This window comes from Dromiciops gliroides, chromosome 1, assembly GCF_019393635.1.
Source record: "Dromiciops gliroides isolate mDroGli1 chromosome 1, mDroGli1.pri, whole genome shotgun sequence".
Classification (NCBI taxonomy): domain Eukaryota; kingdom Metazoa; phylum Chordata; class Mammalia; order Microbiotheria; family Microbiotheriidae; genus Dromiciops; species Dromiciops gliroides.
Window position 1 is genome coordinate 267,103,952 of NC_057861.1, and position 19,978 is coordinate 267,123,929.

General features: G+C 39.3%; 1 protein-coding gene across 4 annotated transcripts in view; it reads left to right on the forward strand.

Moving 5' to 3' along the window:
* The window catches only part of FAM110B (family with sequence similarity 110 member B), a 207,236-nt gene extending 197,251 nt beyond the window's left edge, over nt 1–9,985 (forward strand). For all 4 annotated transcript variants that reach the window (XM_043979744.1, XM_043979746.1, XM_043979743.1 and 1 more), the window contains one exon: nt 6,999–9,985. In XM_043979744.1, the coding sequence (XP_043835679.1) occupies nt 7,308–8,420 (1,113 nt within the window). In that variant the 5' untranslated portion in view covers nt 6,999–7,307 and the 3' untranslated portion in view covers nt 8,421–9,985. The remainder of the gene's footprint in view (nt 1–6,998) is intronic.
* Nucleotides 9,986–19,978: the final 9,993 nt, after the last annotated feature.

Genomic DNA, 19,978 nt, shown 5'->3' on the forward strand with positions numbered 1-19,978 from the left:
CTATCTCTGTTAGAGTTTTTCTTGTGGGGTCATGTCCAAACTGTCAGGTTTGCATCAAATCTTTGGATGATAATAAGGCTAAGATTACAAATACAATACTTTCCATCACTGAACAGCAGCTGATGACATTTTTTACAAAGTTCAAAACTCAACTCCTAGTGACGTATAGCACAATATGGTAGTTATGTTAATTTTTTTTCTTTTTTCTTTTCTTCCTTTTTTTTTTTTTTTTTTTTTTGGCGGGGCAATAGGGATTAAGTGACTTGCCATGGGTTACACAGCTAGTAAGTGTCAAGTGTCTGAGGCTGGATTTGAACTCAGGTACTCCTGAATCCAGGGCTGGTGTTTTATCCACTGCACCACCTAGCTGCCCCTATGTTTTGTTTTGTTTTGGTTTTGGTGAGGCAGTTGGGGTTAAGTGACTTGCCCAGGGTCACACAGCTAGTAAGTGTTAAGTGTCTGAGGTCAAATTTGAACTCAGGTACTCCTGACTCCAGGGCCGGTGCTCTATCTACTATGCCACCTAGCTGCCCCTCCTATGTTAATTTTTAATAAGAAAAATTCATGCTTTTACATTTCTAATAATCCAGGTTTCAAATTATGTTCTTTTGTAACTTCATAGGATTCTTATTTCCAAAGTTTTAATGCTTTTAAAATGCAATAAGACTTTGGGGACACTATTAACTGTTTAATAAATGTTTCTTGATTGATTAGTTGCTTAATTGATTTGCTCAAACCAGCATCCATCCCAGCATGTGGGGAGCTCTCTTTTCTTTCTGTCTACAATTTTATCCATCCGTTAGGGGCCATCTTAAGGGTAATGAAACTTTCCCTGACCATCTCAGAACATGACATTCTCAGCCATCTCCAAACTCCAGAGACGGTTACTAGCTGGTTTATTCATTTGGCACCAGTATATAGCTTTGTCTCGTTAGTTAGCTTTTTATGTCTGTGTGTTCTGTTTCCCTGTATAGGTTATTAATTCTTTTGGGCCTCCTGAGAGGGTAGCCTGTGCCTCTTTGTATTCCTTACTGCATCTAGCACAATGGCTTCAGTCTAGTAGGTATTCAATAAACATTGGCTGCTTTTTTGATAGGATGTACCTGTAAGTTGTATAATGAAACATTCTTGTACCTTTTTTAAAATTTGGGGATAATTCAGATGTTTCTTTTAAATATTCAACTAATAACTTTGAAGACTATCTTTGCTTAAATTATGAAGACATTGAATCTGCCTGCCTAAATTGGAACAATCAAGAATATAGACAGAAAGGATTGGCTTCCAGCCAGGTTAGACTATTATGCCCCAAATTAATAAGCAAATAACAATTTGATGCTATTTGACTTTGGATAATTTCATTAAGATTTCTACATGGCTTTTACTCATCTAGAAAATGAAAAAGTTATAGTAAATACTCTTTAAGTTCCCTTCAAGCCCCCAAATTCTATGAAGTTACTTTAAAATGAAATAGCTACCCCAGTTACATAAATATGAATTATGCCTGACATTTTGCCATCAGTCATACTAGAGATTTGGGGTGCCAGTCAGTCCAGAATTTTAGTAGACTAACAATTCAGGTTGTTCCTTAAGATGTTGAATTAGTTGGGTGTAATCCTTCAACATCTTTTTCACTTTGATCTGAGACTGTGTCCTATGAGTGTCACTAGGCAGTTGGGGGTGCCTTGGTCGGTTCCATAGCCTCTGCAACAGAGTCTCAGCATTGGACAGGACCTAAGAGGTAGCTATAACTAGATAATGAAGTTAGTAGGCATTTACAGTGTGCCAGCACTGTGCCAAGTGCTGGGGATACAGATAAAATGAAACAGAATCCTAGCCCCAAAGGACCTTACATTCTCATGGATGGAGACTGGGGAGCTGGAAGGGGGAGAAGATGGTATACGGACATGGTAACTTTCTGGGGATGTCCCAGAAGTGCAGTAGAAGCCTGAAACTGAACCAGATGAGATCAAAACTGTTCTCTCAGGGGCAGCTAGGTGGCGCAGTGGATAGAGCACGGGCCCTGGAGTCAGGAGGACCTGAGTTCAAATGCGACCTCAGACACGTAATACTTACTAGCTGTGTGACCCTGGGCAAGTCGCTTAACCCCAATTGCCTCATCAAAAACAAACAAACAAAACAAAACAACTGTTCTCTCAAAGTTCAGGGGGTGGCATCCACTCTCAGATGGTAAATGGAGATGATAGCCTGAGTGGAGTTGAGTGCAGAAGACATGGCTGGAGGAGTCTGGGAAGTAGAGATCATCTAACTAACTCATACCTGAATAGAAATATTTACAAGTATTCAATCTTTGCTTGAAGACGTCCAGTAATGGGGAGTTAGTAGTTCTACCTACTTCCAGAAGTAGAACATTGTACTTTTCAATTGTTTAGAAGTTTGTTTTGTTTTATTTTATTGTTATCTGCCTTTCTGCCACCAGTTCTTCCCTTTGGAGCCATGTAGACTTCCTTGCAATTCAATAAACATTTATCTAGCCTGTCTGTGTACAAGACATTGTGCTGGGTTGTAGAGATTGAGAGATTAAAATGCCACAGCTCAGGGGGTATCTAATCCAACCTGTAATGAAAAACACCAAGTGGTCAGCCTTTGCTTAAATACTTCTAGTGAGGTAACCACTATCTCCTGATCCAGTTTTGAATAGTTTGAATGGTTAAGAAGGATTTTTCTTACATCAGGCCTTAATCTACCTCTCTGCAATGTCCACCCATGGCTCCTAGTTCTTCCGTGTATATGTTGTATCTCTTTTGTTTAATTACTCCCAGCACCAAATACTAGAAACAGGCCAGGCACTGGGGATTCTTCCCTAGGCCATTCGATAATCCTTTGGCATGCTTTTCTTCTGTCTCACTCTTCTCATCGGTACCCTTTACATCCCCTTACCAAATTCAGTCTAATCAAGAGAAAGAGATGAACCATTAATAACAACACAGGGGAGTAAAAACTACTTTTCTCTGCAACAGCAGAATTCCAGTCTTTCTGGGTATGTCATTATTAATCCTTATAACATTTCTGTGAGCTGCATAAGTGGTAAATGTTATCCTTGAAAGGAGAGGCATTTGAAAAATGAGTACTCAGACAAGACATTATTGTTCTAAAGTTGAAGGCTATACTATTCTTTATTTTGTAATCCTAACATTAGGTCATACCCAGGGAGTTGTGATTAGGACAATGAAATAACCAGAACTAGAGAAGAAAGTAAAATCATTAGTGACAGGCCTTTTCTTTGAGATTTTTAGTTTCTAAATATAGTCCACAACAGTCCTCCTTCAGTACCTCATTATAGCATGGGGGAGGGGAGTTGGGGAGGTCAGCTAGGTGGCACAGTGGATAGAGCACCGGCCCTGGAGTCAGGAGGACCTGAGTTCAAAGCCGGCCTCAGATACTTAATACTTACTAGCTGTGTGACTCTGGGCAAGTCACTTAACCCCAATTGCCTCATAAAAAAAAAAGAAAAGAAAAGAAAAAAGAAGAAGGATGGTCTTCCACTCTCACAGTAGCCCACTGTTGCCATATTTTTTTTTTAAGTTGGAATGTCTTCATGGTCATGATATTTTATGATGGGGGACAACTTTTCCAGCTGAAACCAAAGTACTATACAATGACTGGATGGTTGACTCTCTGGAGAAGAATTTCTTTTTGCATTCTAAGTTTCATTGCAGATCTGTTCCAACAAACAACATTCTGAGCTTAATGAGAAGGGGTTTCTTTTTAAACAGAATTGAAATGTCAATGTGGAATTGCAAATTCTGGGGAAATCATTTATGCAGAAGTTGCCTTGGGGCTCCTTAGACCCTGAATAGGAAAATGTTTTTAGTGTGGCAGGCCCCTGAGCAGATTACTGAAATCGTGTCTAGTTTATCATCAAAGCAAAATTGATGGTTTGTATTTAGAGAATGTATTTCAGCAGACTTCAAGGAGAAAAATCAGTTGTTTCTAATTTTGTTATTAGTAATATGCACTTTATTTCTTTCCTTACTATGGGAATGGAGCATTTTTATGTGAATATCACTGTATTTACTTGAGTAAGTAAATAGTTACTTGACATTTTGTTTCAATGCCTCAATCTTCTAAATTTTAGTTTCCCTAATTATAACCCTGCATCAAGGTGATAGCAATCAACTTTCTTCAGGAGATAAGATGCACTGATTTTGTGTCTTGGGAAAATGTAAGATCAAAGTAACCCAGATCTAGAGAACTCTAGGGAATTATTGGGGGAAAGGGAGAGCATAGGTTTGGTTGGAGTTTTTTCCCCTTTTCTTTTTCTGTTTTTTGGTCGGTTGGTCAGTCGGTCGGTCGGTCGGTCGGCTGGCTTTTGGCCAAGGCAACTGGTTTTTTTTTTTCCACTGAAAATCAAAATGAAAAGTGAAGAAAGGGGCATCACAGATAACTGGAAAACAGCAATAAAAATTAGGAAGGCCATTAACCAATTGCTTTGGAATGCAGATTTTTTTTTTCATGTATTCTCCAGCCCTAGCAATAAGTAATGAAGTCATCCAGCTGGGAAAGATAGATTTCAGGGCATTCTGTATTAAGTTGAATGTTGACATACCTTGTTAACATAGTCTTATGTTGGAATGTTGTTGATTATTATATATTGGCATGTAGTTGTGGGGTGGTTGTTATTTTTTAATATGAAATTATTCAGGAAGCTACATGTTTTTCCCATAAGTAGATATTGTTCAACATTATCCAAGTTTTAAACAATATAAAGCACACTTGATTGACATCTTTAAAATTTTGATACCAGTAATGTAGGGAATTGAGGAATTTAAGTATATAAAGAAACTGCTGCTTTTAGCTAGGTGTTAGCTGGCAAGCAATAAACATTTAAGGATTTACTATGTGCCAAGTACTGTGTTAAGCATGGAGGACACAAATACAAGCAAAAAGAAAGACAATCTCTGCCTTCAAAGGGCTTATGTTCTAATGGGAGAAAATAATACTGGAGCTAAAGGGGGAGAAGGAGAGTATGAAAAAACCCACACAGGGGCATCCAGGCAAAGTTCATAGAGTCAGAAACTCAGCTGGGAGAAGAGTGAGGCATGGCCACCTTAGGCCAGTCCCCAAAATAGAGATCCCCAAAGGAACTCACAAATAATAGAAGAGGGATGTTCCAGGTTGAGAAGGCCCCAGGTGCTGAGTGAAGGACTAAGAACACATAGTCTATTTTTTTTTTTTTTTAGTGAGGCAATTGGGGTTAAGTGACTTGCCCAGGGTCACACAGCTAGTAAGTGTTAAGTGTCTGAGGCTGGATTTGAACTCAGGTACTCCTGACTCCAGGGCCGGTGCTTTATCCACTGCGCCACCTAGCTGCCCGAACACATACTCTATTAATAAGGAAAGATTTGGTCCAGATATTTGCAACTGTTGCAAGTAGGAAGATGTTTGTCCTTATATCTGATGTTTAAATCAGTCTAGATTTCTTGTCCAAATATTTGAAGGAAACAGTTTGTATTACTTGATGGATTCAACTCTTAAAAGTATACAGTATAGTCTTGCTTTATAAGAGGAAAGATTGACTTTATATTAGGAAGGTGAAGGGGTTTGGACAGGTGATTTCATTGAAAATCTAACCACCACCCCCCCCCCCTTCAGAGACAGTATATTGAAATTATTTTCTTACTTGTAAACTCATTGAAGTCAGGAACTATCTTGATCTTGTCTTTGTACCTCCAAAACTTAGCTCAGTGCCTAGGAACGGGTAGAAACTTAATAAACATTCCTTGATTGATTGATTTCTTCAGTTTAGGGAACTTCCTGTGTAAAATCCACCCTCCCCCACCATAGATTACCAACTCCTATAATTCGATATTTGTTTTGGCCACAGTGAGTTGCTAGTGTATACCAGAGACTGAATTTGAATCCAGATCTTTCAGACTCCAGGGTCACCTCCCTATCCTAAATGAATGCCATGCTGCCTCTCACATGTATTTGAGAGGGCCTACTATGTGACAGGCACTGCACCAAGTGCTGAGAATATATATATATATATATATATATATATATATATATATATATTTTTTAAAAGGCAAAAGATAGTCTCTGCTTTTAAGGAGCACACAACCTAATTAATTGTGGGACAACAAACAAATTAATATGTACAAACAAGCTCTATTCAGGATAAATAGGGGGAAAAAAAATAAAAGGAGGAAAGCCCTAGAAATAAGAGCAGTTAGGAAAGGTTTCCTCTGGGAGCTGAGATTTTAGCCGGGTCTTGAAAGAAGCCAGGAGGCAGAGCCTTCCGAGGATGGGAGACAGCCAGAGAAAATGCCCAGAGCTGAGATAGAAGGCCTTACAATGGATGTGTGTGGATAACAAGGAGATGCTTTAATACTCTCTATCTTTCCCTCCCGTCTCAACCCCTGACCCATTCTTTCTGCTTTTGGGAGACTTGAAGAGGAAGTGATTACTTCCAGTGTGATCCAGAAATCAGTAGCGAACAGTGAGAGAGATCATACTGAAAAAAGAATGAATTACAGACAATCAGAAGTGCAATCCAGACCAAATTAAGATTTCTCTTAGAAACAGAGTGGCATTTAAAAAGTTAGGAGATAAGATGCCACTCCTAACACTTGGACCCCAATGCCTGTGTTTCTACACAGTGCCTTTGTTCCTCAGAGCCCAGAGGAGACTCTTCACTTCTGGAGAAACAGCTGCAATAGTTGCTTAGTTTTGATTGAGCTGCTGTTTCCTTCAGCCTGTCTGTGTAGAATTGATTAAATCAAATGCCAGCTCAGATGCATATGTGCATTCACCCATTACTCCCCGGTTTTTCAGCATTTGTAATTGATGCACACTGTCTAAAGGTGTGGTGATATGAATGTATGAATGCTTCCAATAAGACAGCCTGCTTTGACTGCACTGCCTGGGGCTGTAAGTCAGCCAGTGACTAAAGAAAGGGGTCTACAGAGTTTCTCTGTTGCTATAGCTATGATGTCACAGGCTGATCCTAAACCATGGTTGGTTATTTTGTTTTTCAGATCCCTGCCTGTCGTTGAGCACAAAGACCACAGAAGAAAGACTCCCACATCTTTCAGTGAGGAGAAAGGAACCAGCAGAGCAGATTTAAAGGGACTCGTGTCTGGTAGCCCTTTATACATAAGTCTGCCTTTAAGAGAGAGAAAAACACAGTAGCATTTAATAAACTCTGTGACATGACGCACTGCTAACACTCAGATTCCAAAGATTCCGCCATTATTTCTTGTGCTTAATGTATATGTTTCTACAAAGTCCGTTCAGAAGAGCCCAGAAGAGAATCCAAAACGGCTGCGGGGGAAAGACCACCCAACATGCCTACAGAGACACTACAGACAGGTAGCATGGTGAAACCTGTCAGTCCAGCCGTTACGTTCACATCGGCGGTCCCACTCCGCATCTTGAACAAAGGACCCGACTATTTTCGAAGGCAAGCAGAGCCTAATCCCAAAAGACTTAGTGCAGTGGAGAGACTAGAAGCTGATAAGGCAAAATACGTCAAGAGCCAAGAGGTCATCAATGCCAAACAGGAGCCCGTGAAGCCAGCTGTGCTGGCCAAGCCACCTGTCTGCCCTGCTGCAAAGCGAGCCTTGGGCAGCCCGACCCTGAAAGTGTTCAACAACAATGCAAAGACTGAGAGTGGTGTGCAAAGGGAAAACTTAAAACTTGAGATCCTGAAAAACATTATTAATAGTTCTGAAGGCTCCAGCTCAGGTTCAGGTCACAAACACAGCGCTAGAAACTGGCCACCCCACAGGTCGGATTCAGCAGAACTAAACCGACACTCATTTGCAGAATCCCTAAAGGTTTACCCCACCCAAGGCCGCAGCAGCCCCCAAGAGAGCAACTCCAATGTTAGCAGAAGGCTGCTAGACCACTCAGCAGAGTCCTTCCTGCATGTTTCCCATAGCTCATCAGACATTCGGAAAGTGACTAGCGTGAAACCTTTAAAAGCAATACCTTGCAGTAGTTCAGCACCACCGCTGCCCCCCAAACCCAAGGTTGCTGCCATTGCCACAATGAAATCTCCTGAAATCGACACAGTAGAATCCAGTTGTGGTGTCAGCCGGAGACCCTCGCTTCAACGGTCCAAATCAGACTTGAGTGACAGATACTTTCGTGTGGATGCAGACGTGGAGAGATTCTTTAATTACTGTGGCTTGGATCCTGAAGAGCTTGAAAACCTCGGGATGGAAAACTTTGCAAGGGCTAACTCCGATATAATATCCCTCAATTTTCGCAGTGCAAGCATGATCAGCTCAGACTGTGAACAGTCTCAGGACAGCAACAGCGACCTTAGAAATGACGACAGTGCCAACGACCGTGTGCCATATGGCATTTCTGCAATCGAGAGAAATGCCCGAATCATCAAGTGGTTGTATAGCATCAAGCAAGCAAGAGAGTCACAGAAAGTGTCTCATGTGTGAGAGAAGCGGGGAGGGGGTGCCAACTGCCCACAGTAAGATGAGGAAGGAGCATATCTTTGTCTGTGAATAGTCAGTTGTGAAGGATTGTGAAGTCTACTTGAAGTTTCGTAAACTTCTCCAATCTCTTTGTGTTGCCTGTTGTGCAATATTTTCAAGTTGCATGCCTGTCAACATGTGAACTGACCTGGCTTCCACTTGAACAATAACCACAGAGCCTGGCTGAGCATACGCATTATCTGCCAAAAGTTTAAGACCAGAATCTAGTTAGGGCTTCATTCTAATCAGAACTGTTTACATGAAAATGGCATAATGACTTCTTCAATATTTATGTAGTTGTTGTGTTTTTCTAGCCCACCTTTATGTGTCTCAATTAAAATTTGTCAACCTACATTATTGGCTTTTGAGTTGGGAATGGAATCTTTTTTTTTTTTTTTAAAGTAATGCCCACTTAGCCTAAAAGTGAAAGAGTAAGAATGGGGGGGGGAGTGGATTTCATCTCAAAAATGACACACTGGCCTAAGCAAGGCTGAAGGGATCGAAGTTTCTGGAGGAACAGAATGGAAAATAAGATATTTAACAATTTCCATCTGAAATTTTCATACCGCATCCTGAAGCTATAGTCTGGAGGCACAAACCATTCAGCATTTTGCAGTGCAAGCATTTCTTTTAAGAGAAATAATTTAACCAAGCCTTGAATTTGAGTCACTATAGAAATACCTCTGGGTCTACATAGCCTGATCCCAAGGAAAGATGAGCCTATACATTGGCAGGTGAACAAAGTTGGGAGGTGGTGGTTAGGAGGTTATTTGGTGTGGGGGAATGGAAGGGTGGAGCAATGTTTTGTTGATTATTCAAAGATTCCCAATCTTAAACTTTTGACAGGAATGGCTGGACCCTAAAGCTGATACTAAATGCCTTCTTTTTTTCCCTTTAAAAAATTATCAAATACATCCTTGCATCTTTTCCTTTCTTTTTCTTTTCCTTTTTTTAGGGGAAGGGTGGGCTTGTGGGGTTATACCGATTTGAAGAGTTCATGAACAAAAAATGGAAACATACAGCCATATTAGCATAAAGCCTCCTATTCAAACGTAAAAACATTTAGTAGCTGAACTATATCTGAAAAGGCGTGATTATGTTGTCTTGCATATGTTATCTCAGGCTGTGAACATCCGTTACAGCTCTAGGAAACTGTAGAAACACAACAGTATGTAGATTTTTTTTTTTCTTTTCCCTTCTCTTTATGGTTGTTAGTGCAACACATTGACCTGTTACTTCCCCACCCCCAATCCCCTCTCAAGACAATCTGTGTCTTCCCAATGATTTAATGAACTGTCATTCAGCAGACAGTTGTGGTGTGGTAGCAAAAAAAAAGTTGAAAGTACAGTGGCCTGCTTCATTATTATCATATTCATGCTTTGAAGTACATCGCATCCTACCTTATATACTTCATCAGCTAATAAGAAACTTTTTTATGGTGTAAATGCTGTAAGACTTTGTACATACTTCAGTTGTTATGAAATCTTAAAAAAAAGTGTTATGCTAATAAATTGCTCCTGGTGCAGCCATTCTTGGTGGTCTTTTCTCTTTATCCTTTCACCTCCCACCCCCACAACATCTGTAGGAGCTGTAGTTATTGGAAGAAGTCCGGATTAAACTCTGCTGAAGTGAATTGCTCTGAAATTCCCATTATTCTGAGCATCAGTGCTTTTTAATTGTAGCTATAGCAACATCTTCCTTCCGGTCTAGAAGAATTTTATCCAGACTCCCAAAATAGCTTCCTGCTTCTTTGCTTATTTCACACTTACCTGACAGGATTGTGTTTTTTCTTGTCTTGAGCCTCTATTTCTGACATCTCTTGCAAGTCTTTCACATGACTCCTCAGTAGTAAATATTTATATGTTCTTACAGGGAAAGCATTATTTCAAAATAGCTAGTCTTTTTTTATTTGAAGAAATATAGCACCATTAACACTGAAATTATCTGCAGTTTTCACATTTCCATTTTAGGAGAGATTTCAGTTCTCTTAGGTGTTATTCTTTCCACCGTCATTGGACCCAGCCATTCCTGGGCTGGAGGGAAATAGGACAGTAGACTTGGGCATTAATTTGTCGCATAGGTATTTATTAGAAAAGAATTTTTAAAGCATTTAGATTTGTTTACAAATAGAATCCTCCCCATCTCTATGTCCTATGACTCATTCCCTCCCCCCCCCAAAAAAAAAAATGGAAACTAATGATCTGAGATTTATAGCTGGAAGGGACTTTAAAGGTTTTCTTGTCCTAAGAAAATTGAACCCCAGAGAGGTTGTGACTTACCCAAAGTGTCCAAGGTAGGATTTGAATCCTGGTCCTCTTACTAAAAATCTTTCTACTGTAACAATTTGACAAACATAATTGGAAAAGTAAATATGGTGTAAGCCCACTTGTAATTAGGCCTATAAGGTTTTGTCTTTCACACAGACTTTTTCAGAAACCAACAGAGAAAATGTAGGACTCCCAAGTGTCATTGCTCATAAACCTGGAGTTTTGGGGTTTTTTTTTTGCAATGAGGGTTAAGTCAAGTGCCTGAGACAGGATTTGAACTAAGGTCGTCCTGAATCGAGAGCTGATGCTTTATCCACTGAGCTACCTAGCTTCCCTGGAGTTCTTTTCACTCTCTACCCTTCTAAAAATTGGGAGAGGGAAATGTAAATAGTGTTTGGATCTCTATGTAACATTTTAATTTTTCTCTAAGTTATCTCTTTTTCTATTGTGAGTCTTCTAAAGAAATTTTTTTCTGTTAGCCCAGATTGTTTTATCCAACTTTTTTTACTTTTTCAGAGAAGAACAGATCTGTAATGTTATGTACTCAAGTAAGAACATTAATAATAATAGCTGACCCCTCCAAAGTACTTTACAAACATCTTATTCAATCTTTTTTAAAAACTGAGGTACATACTACAGTTTATTTTTTATAATATTTCTACAATTTTACCAATAAGGAAACTGAGGCTGAGAGGTTGAATGACTTGCTCAGGGTCAGTCACATAGTAAGAGTCAGAGGCAGAATTCAAACCCTCACATTCCTGACTGCAAGTCCAGTCTTTTTGCCAATACAACACACTGCTTCAAAGCAAGTGGTGCTTTGAGGAAATAAGCTTTGTGTTTTGTAGTTCGCTTTCTTTTGAAAATAGCTAGGTGGCACAGTGGATAGAAGGCTGGATCTGGACTGTGTAGCCGTATAACCTTGGACAAGTTGTTTAATGTGTCTCAGTTTTCTCATCTGTAAAATGGATATATTAGCACCTGCCCCCCAGGGTTGTTGTGAGGACCAAATGAGATATTTGTAAGGTACTTAGCATAGTGCCTGACACATACTGGGCACTGAATAAATGCTTATTTTCTTCCTGTAAACATAGGCAAGTTGTATTCAAAGCAAATCTCTAGAAGGCCATGAAAAGGAAATGCTATATGGCCCTCTTTGTACAAATGGGGACATTTTGGAGAGACTCATCCCAATTTTGTTTTGGTTCTTGATGAGCTTTTGGTAGTCTGTTCATAGAAGTGTTGTGCATTTGGAATGCCTATCATTAAATTCTCAGACTGATAAACAATGATTTAGAAACCATTTTTGAGAACTGATCCATTAATAAATCGTTGGCAAACAAACAGTACAGATGTAACTTTTTCAAGACGAGTCAATTCAATTGGACAAACATCTAAGTGCCTACTGTGTGCCAGGCATTGTACCACGAATTGGGTTTGCAAAGAAAAATGGGTAATAGTCCCTATTTACATGGACATATTCTGTGTGAGGGAATTTATGAATTTCCAGAGTTCTATGTAAATTAAAAAGCATGAATGGAAAACAGTGGTAGTTGTTAATGATGTTTCTTTGCCCTAAGTATTATAGAGCCAAATCTGTAATTTTACTAATGTAGGGAATTCCAAATATGGACACTCCCTCTGCCAATGCAGATCAACAATTCCTCTGCAACTTAGCCTTAGAGAGCTGCCTGGGGCAAGATATGAAATGACCTGACATGTAATAACTTGCCCACTTTCATACAAGGCACGTGAGAAGGCTTCCAGCTTCCAAGGTTATCCACTGCCACACTGCCCACCACTGTCCTGTGTAGGATTGTCATATTAAAAATCCAGGACATATTTTCCATTAGTGTATGGCAAGTGTGATGGTATTGGCATGATTCTATTGAGAATGACTCAATTTTCAATCACCAACAAACCCCAGTAGGACGACTTGCATGAACATCTGACAGTCCAGTGGCCAATGGCACTCTCAACACAGAGACAAAGTCTCCAAGCATTTGTTTTGTTTTAATGGAGCAGGGGTCTTTGAGGTATTTTTAAAGTCCTTCCTGCTGCCTGTCATTTGAATTTTCCAAGCAAGGGTCAGATGCCATCTTGAATATCTGCATGAACAATCAGAAACTAATCATTTCAGTTAATTTGCAGATAATAATCTTAGGAAATAAAGGAGTGCATGCTTAGAGCTGCTCCATTATGATCAATCCATCCCACTGAGTTCAAGGAGATTAGGCCATTGAGTAGGCTGCAATTTAAAAGATGTATCTCATCTCATTGATCAAGGACATTTCAGGGATAACATTGTGAAGGCAAATATGTTTGGCAGGAATTCAAAAATCAGGATACATTTTGACAATATAGTCAATCAGGATCATTTCATCACATTTCACTGCAGTATTTTTTTTCCTTCCATAAAGGGCATGTATATTTAGTGGAAATGTATTCATTCACTAAGAAACAAAGTGCTTAATGGAACACAAGGGAGAAAGAACCGAGTCAGCTTTGTTTACTTATGGCCAGTCACCAAAAGAATGATGATCCCATGACGGCTTTGAAGATACCAGATTATTTCCCTTTGAAATAAAAAAATTTGCATGTAATTATTAATTCAGCAAATATTTAGGCTGCTAATAAATGCTGCTGCCTTATATTTTCCTCATTTCATGGCTCACTGTGATGTCTGTTGCCCAAATATTAACTTGAAGTTAGACTGGAAGCTGGTTGAGGTCCGTTAGCAAAAGTATCTTTGAGTTTGGGGAGCTGTTGTAGTTTAGCCCAGACATGAAGGAAATGGGCCCTCTAATGTATTTGATAAGTGGTCATCTTCTGTTGGAAGCCCTCCAAGGAGAGGAAACCCACCATTCCTTGATGCAAACCATTCCACTCTTGGATAATTGAATTAAGAAGTTTTTCCTGACATCAAACACAATTTGCTTCTTCCACCCATTGCTCTGTCCTCTGGCCAAATGGAACAAGTCAAATCTTTCCTCCAGCCCTTGGCACACTTGAAGACAATTAACATTCCCTTTCCTCCTTCCCTTCTTCACAAAATCTTTTCTCTAGGCAAAACATCCCCAGTTACTTCAACTGTTAAATATTTTAGGTATGGTGTGGACAGTAAACTGGGCCCAGAATTGAAAATGTATTAGGGGAATGCCACTTCACTTTCATTAATTCTACTTCAAAGTTCTTTTTTAACAGTAATATTCCTGGTGATGTTATATGGCTTAGAAGTATGGAATACCACAATCTCAGAAGCATAAACTTGAAAATGAGCCAAAGTGCAATAAAAATATAATAATAAAAGCTAACATTTACATAGCATGTTCTATGTGCCAGGCATTATACTAAGAGCTTTACAATTATTATCTCATCTAGTACAACAACCCCGGGAGGTGAGTGCTATTATTATCGTTAGTTGACAGATGAAGAAACTGTGGCAAACAGAGATTAATTATTTGCCCGGGGTCACAGAGCAAATAAGTTTTTGAGGCCAGATTTGAAATTGGGTCTTAAATTTGGCTTAAACATTAAATATTGGCTTAAATTTTTATGCCAAATGTCACTATAATATGGGGAGCAAGAAAATCTAATTCTGCCCACTGCCCACTGAAATGTCCTCAGTCCCTTGTGAAAAATCAGACCAATGACGTAGTAATAATAACTTGTATTTATATGGCACTTTAAGTTTCACTAAGTGCTTTACAAATTTTATTCCATTTTTATCCCCCCCAAACCCTGAGGGATAGGTGCTATTTTTATGCCCTAAATTTTTGTTTTGTTTTTTTGTTATTTTGTTTTGTTTTGTGTTTTTGTTTTTGTTTTGGCGGGGCAATGGGGGTTAAGTGACTTGCCCAGGGTCACACAGCTAGTAAGTGTCGTGTCTGAGGCCAGATTTGAACTCAGGTACTCCTGAATCCAGGGCCGGTGCTTTATCCACTGCGCCACCTAGCCGCCCCTATGCCCTAAATTTTAACATCAACAGGAATTGAAGCAGATAGAGGTTAAGTGACTTGCCTGGGGTTACATAGCTAGTAAGTCTCTGAGGCTGGATTTGAACTCATCTTCTTAATTCTACTTCTAATTCTCCATCTGCCTCTGGCTACAGAATTCCATGTGTCCTCAGCATTATGGTGAGAATGACAAATCTTGAGGTTGAATAGACTTGCTATGTCTAAGCCCATATTATATCCATCCATTTGGAAGGTATAAGTGCCATCATGGTGACCAAATACATTAAACCCTTAGATGAAAAGCATGGATAGTGACAGATTCTATAAAATTAATTCATAGACAATTTATTCTAGGTCAAGTTTTGCTAAGGGAATATTTTCTTTCTTTCCTTTTTTTGGGGGGGGGGGCAATGAGGGATAAGTGACTTGCCCAGGGTCACATAGCTAGTAAGTACCAAGTGTCTGAGGCAGGATTTGAACTCAGGTCCTCCTGAAGCCAGAGCCAGTGCTTTATCCACTAGCTGCCCCAAGAGATTCTTTTCTTTTCTTTTCTTTTTTTTTTTGTGAGGTAGTTGGGGTTAAGTGACTTGCCCAGGGTCACACAGCTAGTAAGTGTCAATTGTCTGAGGCTGGATTTGAACTCAGGTCCTCCTGAATCTAGGGCCAGTGCTCTATCCACTGCACCACCTAGCTGCCCCGATTATTTTCTTAAAGAAACCCAAACCCAGTGAATGGAGCAGAGGAGAAAGATATTCTTCAAAGGAAATCAATGTATTACATTGATGTTCGAAATGGAAATCCGGAGACTGACAAAATATCAGTTTTTGGCCAAGTATAGACGGACTTTAAAAGTTTTGGTTCTTATCTGTGTTCGTTTTACTCTGTCCTAACATCCTTTTGAAAGTACTCAGATTATTGACCCAGCAAATGAAGATTATTGATGTGTTGGACATACAAGCATACTATTTCTGCTCTTTTGACCTAGAAAGGAGGCCAAATGTCAATGTGCTTTTCAAATTACTACCATAGTTGGCTAATCATGACAATGCTCTGTGGGATGGTAAAGAAGTAATTATTTGGGCCCTGGTCAGAGGTAGGGGTAGAAAGAGGTAACAATTTAATCAAAGCACTGTGTTCTTCACACGTCCAACAAAAAAGTAAAATTTGATGGATAGCTGTAAATTTTTTTGAAGTGGTCATATAGGATTAGAGTCAAGGAATGTCTTAATTTACCTCAACAAGGATCAGATTTTTCTAGTTTAATTAACAATGGGCCAATGTGATTCTATTACTCTTCTGATCTATATCTTTTTCCTCCATGTAGTAGTACATATAACTGAAGACATGCCATAATCCCCAAAAGCATAATGTAAAACCAGACCCTAAACTGAGGGAGAGAAAAATTAAGAAGGTCCAAATCTGGTTTTCATGATACAGAAAGATTCTAGAATATTTACCATCTCCTTTTCTTCTTTGTCTTTTCTTCCTTCTCCAAATCATAGGCCTCCAAACATTTTTTAGCTTGCCCTCATCAGTAAAAATTGTGACTTTCCCCAATATATGCGTATTTGCTTAAGTATAAATGGTATGCACTGAGTACTGCAATCATAATTATGCATATTGTACAAAACCAGATTTAAAAAAAAACAACGAGAAGATGAAATAACATCCAATGCAATAGTCAATAGGGAGTGGCTTAAGATTCTTAAGTAGAGTAGTGACATAGACCTGTACTTGAGGAAAAATCACTTTGGAAGCTGGAAGGAGGACTGGAAAAAGGAGAAACTTGATGCATGAAAACTCAATAGGCTACTTAAAGTTTAGGCAAGAGATGAAAAGATAAAAATGATAAGATCTGACAGCCAATTGACCATGGCAGGAGGGATATATGATGTAGAATCAAAAGTCAGAGATGATACCAAAGTTTTGATCTTGAGTGAAGAGAAGGATGATGGTACCTTCTACAATAACAGGGAAGTTTGAAAGAGGAAAGATCCTGAAATGAAATAAGGGATGAAGATCACAACTCATCCATGCCTGTTCCTTCTGGGTTTTTTATTCTGTTCTGCCCAAAATGAAAATGGTAGGGGTCAGATGGCACTAGCCTGAGACTAGTTGGTATGCTGAGGTTGTCAAAGGATATTATCCCAGTGTCACCTACACTGCTCTCACAGATGTTTATAAAAATGGTTAGGTTATAATTGCCCCATCCAGCCAATGCTCAGATCAGAAGGGAGGAAGTTTGGGGGAAGATGGAGGAGAAAGAGCAGAAGAACATGGCGAATAAGTGTAGGTATGACTGTGTTGGAGACAAACCCTATGTTTGGTTCTTGGGGGGGAGGATGAAAATGTATCCCATCTTCCCATCCTTTCTGATCATACTATTCCTGGGATCAGACCTTAGGTCCCTACTTTGGAGACTAGGACTCCCAAAAGTGATTAAGGTTATAGATATGTTAAGTCCTATCCCTCTTCTCTCCTCCTGTTTCTTTGTACACAGGGGATGTTAATAAAATTTGTCTAGAGAGCAATTCCATCTTTTTTTTTTTAATGTATAAGGTATTTTATTTTTTCCGTTACATGTAAAGATAGTTCTCAACTTTTGTTTATACAAGCTTTACAATTTCAGATTTTTCTCCCTCCCTCCCCTCCCTCCCCCCTCCCCTAGACAGCAGGTAATCTGATATAGGTTATATCTATATATCTCTATACATATATATACATATAGATATATACACACATATATATATACACATAATAACATTAATCCTATTTCTGCATTAATCCTGTTACAAGAGAAAAAATCAGAGCAGTGATGCAAAACCTCAAAATAGAAAAAAAAAACAACAGCACCCAAAACAAAAGAAATAATATGGTTCAATCAGCATCTATACTCCACAGTTCTTTCTTTTTTTTCTTGGATTTGGAGATCCTCTTCTATCATGAGTTCCCTGGAACTCTTCTGTACCATTGCATTGGTGAGAAGAATATAGTCCATCACAGTAGGTCAACACTCAATGTTGATGATACTGTGTACAATGTTCTTCTGGTTCTGCTCATCTCACTCATCATCAGCTCACGTAAGACCCTCCAGGTTTCTCTGAACTCCTCCTGCCCATCATTTCTTACAGCACAATAGTATTCCATTGTATTCATATACCACAACTTGTCCAGCCATTCCCCAATTGATGGGCATCCCCTCAACTTCCAATTCCTTGCTACCACGTAAAGAGCAGCTATAAATATTTTTGTACATGTGGGTCCCTTTCCCCCTTCCATGATTTCTTTGGGCAAAAGACCTAAAAGTGGAATTGCTGGGTCAAAGGGTATGCACAGCTTTATCGCCCTTTGGGCATAATTCCAAATTGCTCTCCAGAATGGTTGGATCAGTTCACAGCTCCACCAACAATGCATTAGTGTTCCAATTTTCCCACAGCCTCTCCAACATTTATTATCTTCCTTTTTTGTCATTTTAGCCAATCTGATAGGTGTCAGGTGGTACCTCAGAGTTGTTTTAATTTGCATCTCTCTAATCATTAGAGATTTAGAGCATTTTTTCATATGGGAATAGATAGCTTTGGTTTCTTCAACAGAAAACTGCCTGTTCATATCCTTTGACCATTTCTCAATTGGGGAATGACTTGGATTCTTATAAATTTGATTTAATTCCCTATATATTTTAGAGATAAGGCCTTTATCAGAAGCACTGACCTCAAAAATTCCATCTTTTAAAAGAATAAAAGGGGGGGCAGTGAGGTGACACAGTGGATAAAGCAATTGCCCTGGAATCAGGAGAACCTGAGTTCAAATTCAGCCCCAGACACTTGACACTTACTAGCAGTGTGACCCTGGGCAAGTCACTTAACCCTCATTGCCCCCCCCCAAAAGAAAAAATAATAATAAAATGGATATGCTTTAAAAAATCCAATATGAACTCACTATTAAGGACTAAATATGAATATGCTTATAACATGGCAGGAAAGGGCCTCTATTAATTTTAAAATATGACAATATCTAATACTTGCACTCATTCCTCCAGGTAACTGAAAGCTGTGCTTCTGGGTTTGATTGTCAAACTTGAAGTTCTTGGGATTCCTTGATTAGAGAGAACATTCCCTTATATTGTTAGGTGAAAATCAGATACCAATGGACATGGGATTAATAATAGATGAATGGGGGCGGAGCAGCTAGGTGTCGAAGTGGATAAAGCACTTGCCCTGGATTCAGGAGTACCTGAGTTCAAATCCGGCCTCAGACACTTGACACTAGCTGTATGACCCTGGGCAAGTCATTTAACCCTCATTGCCCCACCAAAAAAAAAAAAAAGAAAAGAAAAGAAATAATAGATTAATGGAAGGACAGTTACAAAACCGGGTAAGATATCGATTTAGAGCTGTAGGGTGATCTTATTGTAATCCAACCTTTTCATTTTATGGATGGGGAAACTGCGGCCCAGAGAAGTTAAGTAATGTGCCAAAGACGACACAGGGTATAAGTGGCACAGCTGGAATTTGAACACAGGTCCATTGTCTCTGAATCCAGTGCATTTTCCACTAAACTTTGTGACGTGCAAAAAAACGGGGGGGGGGGGATAGGATCAAAAGGAAGGCTAATATTGTATTGTCTAAAATTATCTTCAGGTTGTTTTCCTCATCAGGAAAATACTGCAAACCAGGACTTAGAGCAGGACAGATGTTAAGGGGCAAATAAACCAAGTTCTCATGACCTGTTTCTCTCAGGAGGCAGAAGCTCAGATAACAAGAACTTAAAGCAAATGAATGTATGTATTTCCATTTTCAAAAAAATTTCACTGGGAAAGAAATGAAAATTTGCAAAATAGCTCATAAATAGAGGATCCTTATATCAATTTATGTACCATATATATGTGCCAGTTCATCAAAGCTGTAAGCCAACCCTTCTCTCATGACAAAAAAGCAGAGGAAGAACTAGCTAAGTGATGACTCTCAGACTGTCCATAATGCTTTTTATTCCTAAATTGTAATGCTCCCATGCTCTGACCTACCCCTGCTGTCAAGGAGTGCTAGTGTTTGAAAATGTAAGTAAACTCTCCCATCCCTCAGTATTTTATTTGACAGGGCAAACAGGAGGTTGCTTTATTTTTTAGCTAGCATTTATCTAGCCCTTGGGTATGGAAAGTGCTTTACAAATATTATTTCATTTTATCCTCACAACAATTCTGGGAGGAAGGTGTCGCCATTTTACAGATGAGGAAAGTGAGGCTGAAAGAGGTTAAGTGACCTGGCCAGGGTAACATACCTAGTAAATATGTGAAGCAGGA